Source organism: Hyperolius riggenbachi, chromosome 2 (assembly GCF_040937935.1).
Source record: "Hyperolius riggenbachi isolate aHypRig1 chromosome 2, aHypRig1.pri, whole genome shotgun sequence".
Lineage (NCBI taxonomy): Eukaryota > Metazoa > Chordata > Amphibia > Anura > Hyperoliidae > Hyperolius > Hyperolius riggenbachi.
The window spans coordinates 352332730-352345857 of NC_090647.1; the positions used below are offsets into that span (position 1 = coordinate 352332730).

The window sequence follows — 13128 nt, forward strand, 5'->3', positions numbered from 1 at the left end:
GAATATTACCTCCGACCGGGACTGCCTCAGTTTGCTGAGGACTCTCGGTATCAAATTGAATGGGGGAAAGGCATATAGAAGGCCTCTCGGCCATTCCAGTGTCAGGGCATCTAACCGGTCTGTTGAAGATGAAGGGTGTAGGGAAAAGAAATCCCTTGTCTTTGCGTTTTGAGGTGTGGCAAAAAGATCTATGCTTGGTCTGCCCCACTCTGCTATGATGAGCTCGAAGACCTCCTGGTTCAGCTGCCATTCTGCTTCTATTAAGACCGATCTGCTGAGGGCATCCGCCCAGCGGTTCTGACTCCCTAAAATATGGGTTGCTGCTAGTGACTGTAGATTTTCCTCTGCCCATGTAAGGATCTGCATTGCTAGTTCTCTGAGAGCCTGCACCCTGGTGCCTCCCTGTTTCCTGATATAGGAGACTGTGACCATATTGTCGGAGAACAACAGTACCTCCCTGTTGCTTATGTGTGGCAGCAAAGACTGTAGAGCCAACCTGACCGCCATTAGTTCCCTGAAGTTCGATGATCTCTGGCTGAGTTGGGGGGACCATTGACCCTGTACCTGCTGATCCAGACAGTGGGCGCCCCAACCCCATGCACTGGCATCCGTGTATAGTTTCACTGGATTCCTTTGCATCCAGGGACGTCCCCTGGACAGGTGGTCTACATTCATCCACCACTGGAGGGAGAGCAGCACCTGCTGTGGGGGGTTCACTCGTCGATCTAAGGAAGACTTCCTTCTGTCCCAGACCATAAGAAACCAAGCCTGTAATTCCCGAGTGTGTGCTTGAGCCCACTCCACAGCCGGGATTACCGAGGTCATTAGGCCTAGTAGGGACATTGTCTGCCGCAGTGACACCGACGGGGCTGATGTATACTCGGCCACTGCCCCCATCAGTCTGCTGACCTTTGGTCGAGGAAGCAGAATCCGCTCCTGCCTCGAGTCCCAGATTAGCCCCAAAAATAGAGCTGTCTGGGATGGCTGAAAACAAGATTTCTCTCTGCTGACTAACCAGCCCAGACTCTCTAAGGTCTGGACGCAGAGCTGTAGGCTTTCCTTTAAGGATTGCTCGGTATTTGACAAAATTAAAAAATCGTCCAGATACGGAAGAACCCTTACATTCTGGAGATGCAAATGCGCGACCGCTTCCGCAACGACCTTCGTGAATATCCTCGGGGCTGAGGATATTCCGAATGGCAGGGCACGGTATTGGTAATGGCATACCGCATCCCCCATGACTACCGCAAACCTCAGAAACCTCTGAAATTGCGGATGGATCGGAAGGTGGAGGTACGCGTCCTCCAAATCCAGCGTGGCCATAAAAGCTTCTGGCCAAATTAAATTGCGAATTGATGCGACGCTTTCCATCCGAAATCTTTTCTCCAGAATGTAAGGGTTCAGGGGTTTCAGGTTGAGAATCATCCTGTATTTCCCTGACGGCTTCTGTATTACAAAAACTCTTGAATAAAACCCCCTGCCAAATTCTTGGATCGGAACCCTTTGAATCACTCTCTGTTGCAATAATTTTATCACAGAAGAGCGAATTGCTTCTGCTTTTCCTGGGTCCCTGGGGGTCCCCGTGATCACAAAATTCTTGGGGGGGGGCTCTCGGAATTCTATCCTGTACCCATTCCTTATTAAATCTAAAATAAACTCGTTTCCTGTTATACTCTGCCAGGCTTGAAAAAAATAAAGAAGCCTTCCCCCCACCTGTAGATCTATGTCATTTGTCTGATTTTGAGGTGGTTGGCTGAGGCTTATTGAACAGGAAGGTAGAAGACCTTCCCCTTCCTGTATTATAAGTCCACCTTTTGGATCCCTGCTGCTGCTGCTGACGCTGTCGGAACCCCTGACCACTAGCTTCTCTTCTGGGGACATAACGTCTCCCTTGAAAGGGCCTATTTGTTCCTCTTCTCCTTTTATCCGGGAATTTCTTAGTTTTATTGGAAGATCTCTCTAGAATACCATCTAGATCCTTCCCAAATAACAACTCTCCCTGAAACTCCATAGCACATAACCTGTGTTTGGATGAAACATCGCCCTCCCAGGCATTTAACCACACCGCCCGTCTAGATGAATTTATCAGGGCCGCTGTTTTTGCAGCAGATCTTAATGACTCCGTAGCCCCATCTGCTAGGAAAGCTACTGTCTTTGACATAACTGGAAGGGAGTCTAAAATTTTCTCATGTGGTGTACCTGCAATAAGGTGCGCTCTTAATCCCCTCATCCACTTCTCCAGGTTGCGAGTAAGACAGATGGCTGCAATAGCTGGTTTAAATCCGAAGGATGCTGCCTGCCATGCTCTTTTAAGGAGGATCTCTGCCTTCCGATCCATAGGATCCTTTAGGCTGCCTGCATCTTCAAATGATAAATCTGTTGACTTAGAATATTGGGCTAATGATGCGTCCAACTTTGGGCACTTTGACCATAACTCCTGATCCTCTTGCTTAAAGGGGAACCTCCTCTTAAATGATCTAGGGATGAATAATCTCTTCTCAGGCTGCTTCCACTGAGAAGATATGACCCCTTTAATTGACTTGTGTACAGGAAAAGTCCTGCTATCAGTCTCCTCTAGTCCCCTGTATATATCGTCTTGGACTGACGTAGTCGGGGTGGTCTCCTGAATATGCTCAGATTCATACACCGCCTTAAGGAGCTCTGATGTATCCTCTATACTGAATAGGTATCTAGGCATTCTAGCCGTAGCTCTCGCTGTATCGTCCGAATCCCTAGCCTCCCCTTCCTCCAGAGATTCCCCTGAAATATCTTCCCATGAATCATCTGGAGAGTCAGGTTCTACTGGAACAGATGGCAACATCCGCCTGGGCTGAGTCAGATCCTGCTGCCTGGAACCTGTATCCCTTGTCTGACCCTGCGGCTGTTCCCCCGGTAGAGGCTGGGTGCTCACCGCAACTGCCTGCGTGCCACTGTCTGCCGTCAATGTAGTCAGGGGTGTGGGTTGGGGTTGCACTTGTGCTGGGGGCTGGGTGGGAAACGCTGCTCTGAAGGCTGCAAAGGTGGTAGTCAGTTCCTTCTTCATAGACTTCATTAAGTCAATCATCACCATATTAGTGTCAGGGATAGTGTCCCCCCTATGTCTGCACTTGTCACATGATGATCGTGTGCAATTTGGTGGCATCACCTCCCCACACCTTGAGCACTTATTAGTCTTTTTAACATGTTTCTGTAAAACAAACAGAAAAGAAATAAGGCTGTTAGTACGCTCTGCAACCCTATGCAACTGTACAGAGTAGTGCGTATAGGGTGCAGAGTCACTTTCAGCTGTACCTGTGCCTGCTGGCTCTGTGTTTCTGCGGCTGGTACACTGCTGTTGTCCGCGGTGGAGGCATCTGTTTGCTCCATGTCCACACTGCAGCGTGTCGGCATTCCACGTGTACTCCGCAACAAGGATATTGCCCATCGGCCCGTAGCCCCGCCTCCAGAGGTCAAAGAAGATCTTCCGGCTACTGGCCAATGACACCCGCGGTGGGCGGAGCTTACGCGACTGATCGCGTCCGCCCACATGACCGCAGGCTCCCACGTGACTTCCTTCCGGAAGACGCCGATGATATCTGGCGGCGGCCATGAGAGGGAACGCTTCAGGCTTCTCCCCAGCCATCCGCGCCGGCAGGTAGTGTACGCCATCCCCGTGCTCTCCACCGCCTGCCCGTTCGGCCGACTCAAGCCTGAACTGCCCTCCTATGGGGAAAGGAAAATCCTGCTCCATCTATAGGTGCTATCACACGCTCCCCTATAGCATAAAACAAAAAACAGTGCACTGTCCACGGGTGAGTGGAAACAATGAAAGAACTAGGGAGTAGAGGAGGAGGCTGGCTATATAGGAGGTGGGTCAGAGGACTGATTAATTAATTACATGTGCATTGTTTCCACAGGGGAGGGGCTCAATGGTAATCTCAGGTGGCTGTCCTGGAGGATGATGAGAGAAATATATATATATATATATATATATATATATATATATATATATATATATATATATATATATATATATATATATATATATATATATAACTATTTGCCCCCTTCCTGATTTCTTATTCTTTTGCATGTTTGTCACACTTAAATGTTTCTGCTCATCAAAAACCGTTAACTATTAGTCTAAGATAACATAATTGAACACAAAATGCAGTTTTAAATGATGGTTTTTATTATTTAGTGAGAAAAAAACTCCAAATCTACATGGCCCTAAGTGAAAAAAGTGATTGCCCCCCTTGTTAAAAAATAACTTAACTGTGGTTTATCACACCTGAGTTCAATTTCTGTAGTCACCCCCAGGCCTGATTACTGTCACACCTGTTTCAATCAAGAAATCACTTAAATAGGAGCTATCTGACACAGAGAAAGATTTTTATTTATATATATGATATAGATAGATACAGAGAGAGAGAGAGACAGAGAGAGAGAGAGAGAGAGACAGAGAGAGAGAGAGAGACAGAGAGAGAGAGAGAGAGAGAGAGAGAAACAGACAGACAGAGAGAGAGACACAGAGAGAGAGACAGAGAGACACAGAGAGAGAGAGACAGAGAGAGAGAGACAGAGACAGAGAGAGAGAGAGAGAGAAACAGACAGAGAGAGAGAGAGAGAGAGAGAGAGAGAGAGAGAGAGAGAGACACACAGAGAGAGAGAGACAGAGACACACAGAGAGAGAGAGACAGAGAGAGAACTGTCTAAAACTGGCGATTAAAAGCCAGGATCGCGGCGGGGAGCAGCAGAAATGGGAAAGAGGGATCCGGTAGATCACAGTGACTCAATTGGTAGGTTTCTTATTGTACAAATCGGACAGTACAGATTCTCTTAAAAAAAAAAAAAGTAAAAGATGGGAGATGGCTATAATATAAACACAAGAACACAAGACATTTGCTTGTGCCAAAAACTGAGAAACCATTGAATCTGAGTGTTTACAGAAAATTACCAAATGTTCTTCTGCTCAGTCACCATACCCTGTTTTTGGGACTGGAACTAATAAATATTACTGCACATACCAGCTTAATTTATGTAAATGGTCACGTGATTTCCAGCAACTGATATCCTTTACTGCAAGAGGAGCAGCTGGGGGCATCGGAGGATTCTCACCAAAGTGAACAGGAGCTGGAACCTGTGCCTGTACTTATAGGGAAGTGCAGTAAATGATTTAGATTTTTAGAAAAAAGAAAAAAAAGGCATCTATTCCCCAAAATGGATAGAAGATGCTTGGTCATTATTCCCTGGGTGCAAGAAAATCTTGTCTTAGCTCTGGCACCGTGGAGACGGAGTTTTAATCCTTCAACTGCATACTCAATTTAAGAATATGATTGCGTGTGTGTAAAGTCAAACTAACAAGTTAGAAGGAAATTCTCCTTTCTCAATAAAATGGTTATACACACGAAACTGCTAATAAACTCTCACCTGTTGCAGTAGTATTTATGCAAAAAAAAAAAAAAAAAATGGCCAAGAATGGGCACATAGGGTATTAAAGCACTAGCGCTTTCAAAAGCGCTTGCGCGTTTTGCCGAAATCGCCGGCAAACCGCTCTAGTGTGAATGGGGCCTCACAACTGCTCACTGCTGTCTTGTAAATACTTGCTGAACACACAGTTCAACTGCCAGTGGAAATGAGCCCTAAGTTAGACTAAAAACACTTTTTGTTTTGCTCAACAAAAGTGGAATTTCCCTTTAGGGCCCATTTCCACGGGCAGTTGAACTGTATGCTCAACATGCAGTTACCAGGCAGAAGCAAGCATTTGCTAGGCAACAGCAAGCAGTTGTGAGAGTTTGAGAGGAAAAGGGCCCTTAGAAGATCTAAAGTGAATGCTTAAAGGGAACCTGAAAGGAGAGAAATGTGCAGGCTGACATATTTAATTTAAATAGTGCCAAAATATTACAGAGCACTGGATAATAAATAAGGTTGCAGACAATGATAACAGGGGTGACAGGCAACACAATAAAGGTTACATTGCCTGGTTATCCTGCTGATCCTCTGCCTCTAATGCTGGAAATACACGGTACGTTTTTGAGCCATTAAGATGGCTCGATTGATAATTTCCGACATGTCTGATCTCCCACCGGATCAATTCCTCTCTCAATTTTGCATAGGGTACAATGGGAAAAGATAAGAAAAACGAGCGACAGATAAGCAAATCGACCGCGGAATTGGGTGTAAAAAATGTACCGTGTATTCCCAGCATTACACTTTTAGCCATAGACCCTGAACAAGGATGCAGATTAGATGTGTCTTTTAAACACCTGACAGGATTAGCTGCATGCTTATTTCAGGAGTGTGACAGACACTACTGAGCCAGTAAGATAGTCAGCATGCCAGGTAACTGGTATTATTGTTCAAAAGGAAATAAATATGGTAACCTCCATATTCTCACTTCAGGTACCCTTTAAACCACTCAATTTCCTTCAGATTTTTGTGTGCTTTAGAAATCGAAAGTTTTAGAAGACGGCATTAAAAAAATCTATACATGTATGGCTAGCATGGGAGAGTTGTTGCTATAGTTGTATCCTGTCACTTTCTGGCCTGCTTAACCTAAGCATCTATAGGATGTACTTAAAATCTGTAGTTCCATAATTGCCTACAGGCAGTGGTCTTGAATCCAGCTTAATGGCAAAAGAAAAAAAAAATCTATAAATACTTCAGACTGCAAATTTAAAAGCCTGATAGAGACCAGCAATATTTCATTTTGACACATCACACAGTCTCTGCACACAGCTGATGCTAATCATTTCAAGATACTACTAAGAATTCCTCCACTGGGACTTGGACTACACTGCTCTGTGACACAGAAATGTCAGGACACTCGTCACTTCAGAAACAAACAACACTTTTTTCTTTCTTGCTAGGCTGCATTTATTGTTTTGGCTTATCAGTGTAAAGAGGAACAGTAGTGGAAATAAGGCAATGTATAAAATAGCTTTTTTACAATATTAATTTATAATTTAGTCAGTGTTTGCCCATTGTAAAATCTTTCCTCACCCCGATTAACCAGGGCTGTGGAGTCGGAGCAATTTTTTGGGTACCTGGAGTCAAAGGTTTCATAAACTGAAGAGTCAGAGTCGGATGATGTTTGTACCCACTCCACGGCCGTGCGATTAACATTCTGCAAGTTATCACAGGTGGCGGGATCTTTAGTACTAGCCATGAGCCAATAGCTTAAAGGAATAGTCAGGCAAAAAAAATAAAAAAATAAAAATGAGTTTCACTTACTTGGGGCTTCTACCAGCTCCATGCAGCCATCCTGTGCCCTCGTAGTCACTCACTGCTGCTCCAGTCCCCTGCCGCCAGCTAGTTTAGTTTTTGCCGACCTCGGGGTCGGTGGGCCGCATTGCGTACATTTTTACGCATTCCCGCTGGTGCAGGAACATTAACACATACATTTTTACGCATTAGCGGTGCAACGCGTAAAAAATAACACGTTGTACCACTAATGCGTAGAAATGTATGTGTAAATGGTCATGCACCAGTGGGAATGCGTAAAAATGTATGCAATGCAGGCCGCCGACCCCGAGTTTGGCAAAAACGAAACTAGCTGGCGGCGGGGGACTGGAGCAGCAGTGAGCGACTACGAAAGCACAGGATGGCTGCATGGGGCTGGTAGAAGCCCCAGGTAAGTGAAACCTTTTCTTTTTTTGCCTGACGATTCCTTTAACATCGAAAAGTACCATTATATATTTACATATTTCTTCTTGGGTAAACTTGAAAAAAGTAGAATTAGAGTAACTGCTTCTTAACCTCCCTGGCGTTCTATTAAAATCGCCAGGGAGGCTGCGGGAGGGTTTTTTTTAAATTAAAAAAAAAGTATTTCATGCAGCCAACTGAAAGTTGGCTGCATGAAAGCCCACTAGAGGGCGCTCCGGAAGCGTACTTTCGATCGCCTCCGGCAATCGAAAGTAACAAGATAGGCCGCAATGAGCGGCCTATCTTGTTTCGCTTTCCTCGTCGCCATGGCGACGAGCGGAGTGACGTCATGGACGTCAGTCGACGTCCTGACGTCAGAGCCGCCCGATCCAGCCCCTAGCGCCGGCCGGAACTGTTTGTTCCGGCTGCGCTGGGCTCGGGCGGCTGGGGGGACCCTCTTTCGCCGCTGCACGCGGCGGATCGCCGCGGAGCGGCGGCGATCGGGCAGCACACGCGGCTGGCAAAGTGCCGGCTGCGTGTGCTGCTTTTTACAAAATTGAAATCGGCCCAGCAGGGCCTGAGCGGCGACCTCCGGCGGCATACCCCGAGCTCAGCTCGGGATTACCGCCAAGGAGGTTAATAAGCCAATTACCCTACTTACAAAATTCACAATGCATTTGCTTGCTCACTATGCATATAAGGAACAGAACAATTCTCATGGAACCAAGGATTGTTGCATGACTAGTGAGCAGTGTACAGAAAAAAAAAGTACAAGACCGATATCAGCAGCACTGCTTTAGGAATGTGATTGCAACTGTAGTTGCTTTCAGCCCATTTCTGACATACGATTTTATTACAAGTTTTCAATAAAGAGAGTTACTTTTCCTAAAGCGGTGCTGCTTATATCGGTTCCTGTGCTTTTGATCTCGAAGGCCAATGAGATCTAATCAGCTAGAGCACACTTGTCTCCATTTGAGTGCTGGGCCTAACGTTTTTCTTTACAGAAAAAAAATGCATTTTGTGATGCCAGCTAGTAGAGTCGGGTGCAGCAGTGTCAAACTCACCTTTTCCCCTTCATCTTCTCTAATTTCCTCGTCTTCACTATCTTGGGAATCCATTGGCTCCATTTTCACCTCTACGTTGATTGGATCGGACCTGTTCTCATTTAAGAACCACAAGTCATCAGTTGTGTCCGAAACTAGAGCTGTGTCTATATCCTGCAATAAAGAAAAGAGGGTAATTGTTAAGCTAAAGAAATCCTAAGTCTACAATATAAGCACAACCTTTTGATTCAGGATTATATCAGTTATTTGCCACAGAGGGAGAGAGACCAGCCCTCAAAATGGCTACTAGGTCCAAATAATAGGATAGGGAATTTAAGGGACTCGGAGCAGTGCAGAAACTATGGAAAGATGCATATCATTTTAAAGCTCTCTTTCTCCTCTTTCCAATGATGTATAAACCGCCGCCCTACACCTTTTAGTTTTCGCTATTTTCGCGATCGAAATTGCTGCGGCCGCGATTTCAATCGCGAAAATATAGAAAACTAAAAGGCGTATTTAGGTGTCGCCAGAAAGAGGAGAAAGAGAGCTTTAAAATGATATCCATCTTTCCATAGTTGCATTGTATTACACAGGGCGACTTTTCCCCCAGTGTCACCCTGTGTAATACAGAATTCAGCAGAAAAAGTCGCCCTGTGTAATACAATGTAACTATGGAAAGATGGATATCATTTTAAAGCTCTCTTTCTCCTCTTTCTGGCGACACCTAAATCGTTGCCCTACGCCTTTTAGTTTTCTCTATTTTCGCGATTGAAATCGCTGCCGCGGCAATTTCAATCGCAAAAATAGCGAAAACTAAAAGGCGTAGGGCGGCGTTTTATATATCATTGGAAAGAGGCGAAAGAGAGCTTTAAAATGATATGCATCTTTCCATAGTTTCTGCACTGCTCGGAGTCCCTTTAGTGCTATGCCTAGACTTGTAAGCCCCAGAGTACCAACAAGGGCACAATAGCAAATAGGATAGATAAGTTGGCACCATCAGAGTGTAATTAAAAGCTCTTTATTATAACTCTTAAAATGCTGTCATAGAGGCAGCAACAGGATACAAGCACAGAAGCACAGTGAGATGCCCACAGTTTAGGGCATAAGCCCTTCTTCAGCGCAGCTTGAAAAAAAACAAAAGGGGGCCAACGCCTGAAAGTGCGGGGCTGTTGCTAGAATAAAGAGCTTGTAATTACACTTTGGTGGTGCCGACCTATCTGTCCAATTTACCATTTATTGACTAACTTAAAATACAAAAATGCAACCTAAAAATGTGATTTTTCACATAGCCCCTTGATCTAGTTAATGAGAACCCAATTAAACAAATGCATAAAATAACAAAAATGTTTAACTAATTAAGGATGATCAACAGCCACGTGTTGCAAAACCTTTCCATTGAAGCAGACATAAACACTGAATAGGTCTGTGCCTTTTTAAAAACAAAATGTATCCCTCCAGCAACAGTGAGTACCTAATGTACCCACAAGTCATCCCCGTCTATATCTGTGCCCACTTCTGCCTAAAACCACACCTACTTTAGAAACTTGTTGTGGCAGTTTTTGAGTGCATAGAGAACTCTGCCATTCATGTTCTATAATCTCGTGTCAGCATGTTACACAGCTTTCCAAGGACTGGAGCGTCAGGCTTGGTTCACACATAAATCTGTACATTTCTGGTCCAGTCCTGTCAGTTTTGTATCTTTTTTTTAGCATTGTTACCTGACAGGATTGGAACTATACACTTTATGTGTGAACACACACTTATGCACAGTTAATCACTGCCTTCTACAACCTCTGTATGTTATGAGCTGGTTTATGGATTCCAGATATGCAAGTCCTTCTGAGTTAGTCTCAGCACAAAAGAACTTAGGTATCTGGAACCATAAATCAGTGTCTCTCTCACAGGGTCTGATAACATAAGGAGACTGGAGAAGGCAGTGTGAAAGGCAGTGATAAGCTGATCATAAGCTGCAGTCCTTAAGCCACATCTACACGATACGACTCTTAGTGCGATTCGATTAGATTCTATTTACGATCAAATTAAATCCGACATGTCCGATTGGGATTCGATGCGATTAAATTCAATTTGCCATGGTTTTGCAATGGCACATCGAATTGAATCAAATCGAATCCCGATCGGACATGTCGGATTTAATCGGATCGTAAACAGAATCGTAATCGAATCGCACAAAGAATCGTATCGTGTAGATTGGGCTTTACAACTGGGAGAGCTGTGTAACATGCTGACACACAGGCAGCACACAGGATTAGGCTCAGTTCCCACTTGTGCAGGGCCAGTGGGAGTGGACAGTGTAATGTCTGCTCCGATGGTCCGGGTGCAGCTAGGGACAGATGGATTTCCCCCATAGGCTATATGGGGAAACACATCCACCTGCCCGGGATAATCAAGGACTGCACACAAGTTCAGTCCACTTACTGCCACAGATCCCGAGCATCCATTGTAGCGTGACAAGTGTGAATGGCTCCTATTTATAAAATAGGAGCCGTTCACACAATAAACGGAGAAAGGACCCAAGGAAAAAAAAAAAGAAAAAAAAAAAAAAAAGTCCGTTCTTGACTATTGGGAACAAACCCTAAGGGCCCTTTTCCACCTGCAGTCGCTAGCGTTCACGCTGAACGCTAGCGATTGCTGAATCGCAAAACCCGCGATTCCCTGACGTTCGCGGCCACAATTTTGCTATGCTATGCACTGCATAGCAAAATCGCGGCAAATATCGCTCCGCCGCGTGTTCGCGTTCCCGTCAAAAGCGAATCGCGGTAGTGGAAATGACCTACCGCGATTCCTATGTTAAAAAGCAAACCGTAGCGATTGTAAAATCGCTAGCGGTTTGCGTTTTTGCGATTCAGCCAGCGCAAACGCGCTGGTGGAAAAGGGCCCTAAAAGAACAAGGATGGTGGAGCTCTCTTTGCATTTAAACATTTTGCCAGGACAATTTTTCCTAAAGGAGGTGTAGCTTCAGGCAGAAGTGGGCACAGACAGAGGCATGGGGTGCCTTTGGAGTACATTAGGTACTCACAATTGTTACTCACAATTGTTTGAAGGCTGCATTTTTGTCTTTAAAGTGAACCAGAGACGAAGCACCCTCATGTATTTTACCATATATATCAGTGGAAACAGAGAAAACACCTACCCTGCTCTGTTTCATCCTTCACTGTTCAGCCTGCTTGTTATCAACCCTGATAAAATCCCTGACTGAGCATTCAGTATGGCTTTGCTCAGGAATCATTATAGCTGAGTCTGTCTTCTCTGATGTCTTTTCAAGCCCAAGCCTCCCGCTTCTGGCTCTGCTTTCCTGTTCTGCATATTTGCAGCATCACAGAGAGCTGTGATGAGATAGGAGGAGCTGCTAATGTAAGGGCATATTGAAAAACTTTTTTTTTTATCTATATTTGTTAGTCACAAGAGGTTTTTAGAAATGGCGATTTCATTTTGCACACAGCTCACTAAATATGCTTTTCTGATGAACTGTGTTTTGCATGGAGTTTTAGTAAAAAAACAAAAAACAAACATAAAAAAAACGCACACCAGTGAGGCGAAAATACCAGGTATAGTATTTATTTAGTAAAATCTATTGGGGGATATGTTTATTTTGTACCAAAGTGTTTATCTCTGGTTTCCTTTAAAGAGGCACAGACATATTCAGAGTTTAGGTCTGTTGGTGGGATTCCTTCTACTTCAGGTCCATTCTCACTGCATTTCTATAGGTATGAACACTTTTATAGGATATGGGCAGGTCAGGACTTTAAAGTGAAACCGTAACCAAGAATTGAACTTCATCCCAATCAGTAGCTGATACCCCCTTTCCCATGAGAAATATTTTCCTTTTCGTAAACGGATCATCATGGGGCGCTGTGTGGCTGATTTTGTGGTGAAACCCCTCCCACAGTGTGATGTCGGCACCTCACAGCTCTGAGGTCCTGACATCACACTCTGGGAGCCTTGCTGCATTGTGGGAAATAACAGCTATTTCTGCCAAAAATGCAAGCAGCATCTCCTTCCAGTGACATCACCTGCCAGCAGGAAAAATGTCACCATGTGATAAATGTCAGAATGTAAATCAGGGAGAGGAAAGCTGTTAAAATGAGCAAACACTGTCTAAATCATTTATACATAATTAATGTAAAAATGAAGCACTTTATTACATTATTTTCACCGGAGTTGCTCTTTGAGTTGGCCATTTAAAACATTAACTTTATTCTGCCTTAACTTAACCTGCTGGGCGGTCTGGACGAGCTCAGCTCGTCCAGTACCGCCGGAGCCTGCCGCTCAGGCCCTGCTGGGCCGATTTGGCTCAAGTAAAAAGCAGCACACGCAGCCGGCACTTTGCCAGCCGCGTGTGCTGCCTGATCGCCACCGCTCTGCGGCGATCCGCCGCGAAAGAGGGTCCCCCCAGCCGCCTGAGCCCAGCGTAGCCGGAACAAAAAGTTCCGGCCAGCGCTAA

At 44.9% G+C, this 13128-nt stretch overlaps 1 protein-coding gene across 2 annotated transcripts in view; it reads right to left on the minus strand.

The window, feature by feature from the left end:
* Positions 1 to 13128, minus strand: part of MDM4 (MDM4 regulator of p53) — an 81661-nt gene that overhangs the window by 23680 nt on the left and 44853 nt on the right. For both annotated transcript variants that reach the window (XM_068269613.1, XM_068269614.1), the window contains one exon: positions 8688 to 8840. In XM_068269613.1, the coding sequence (XP_068125714.1) occupies positions 8688 to 8840 (153 nt within the window). The remainder of the gene's footprint in view (positions 1 to 8687; positions 8841 to 13128) is intronic.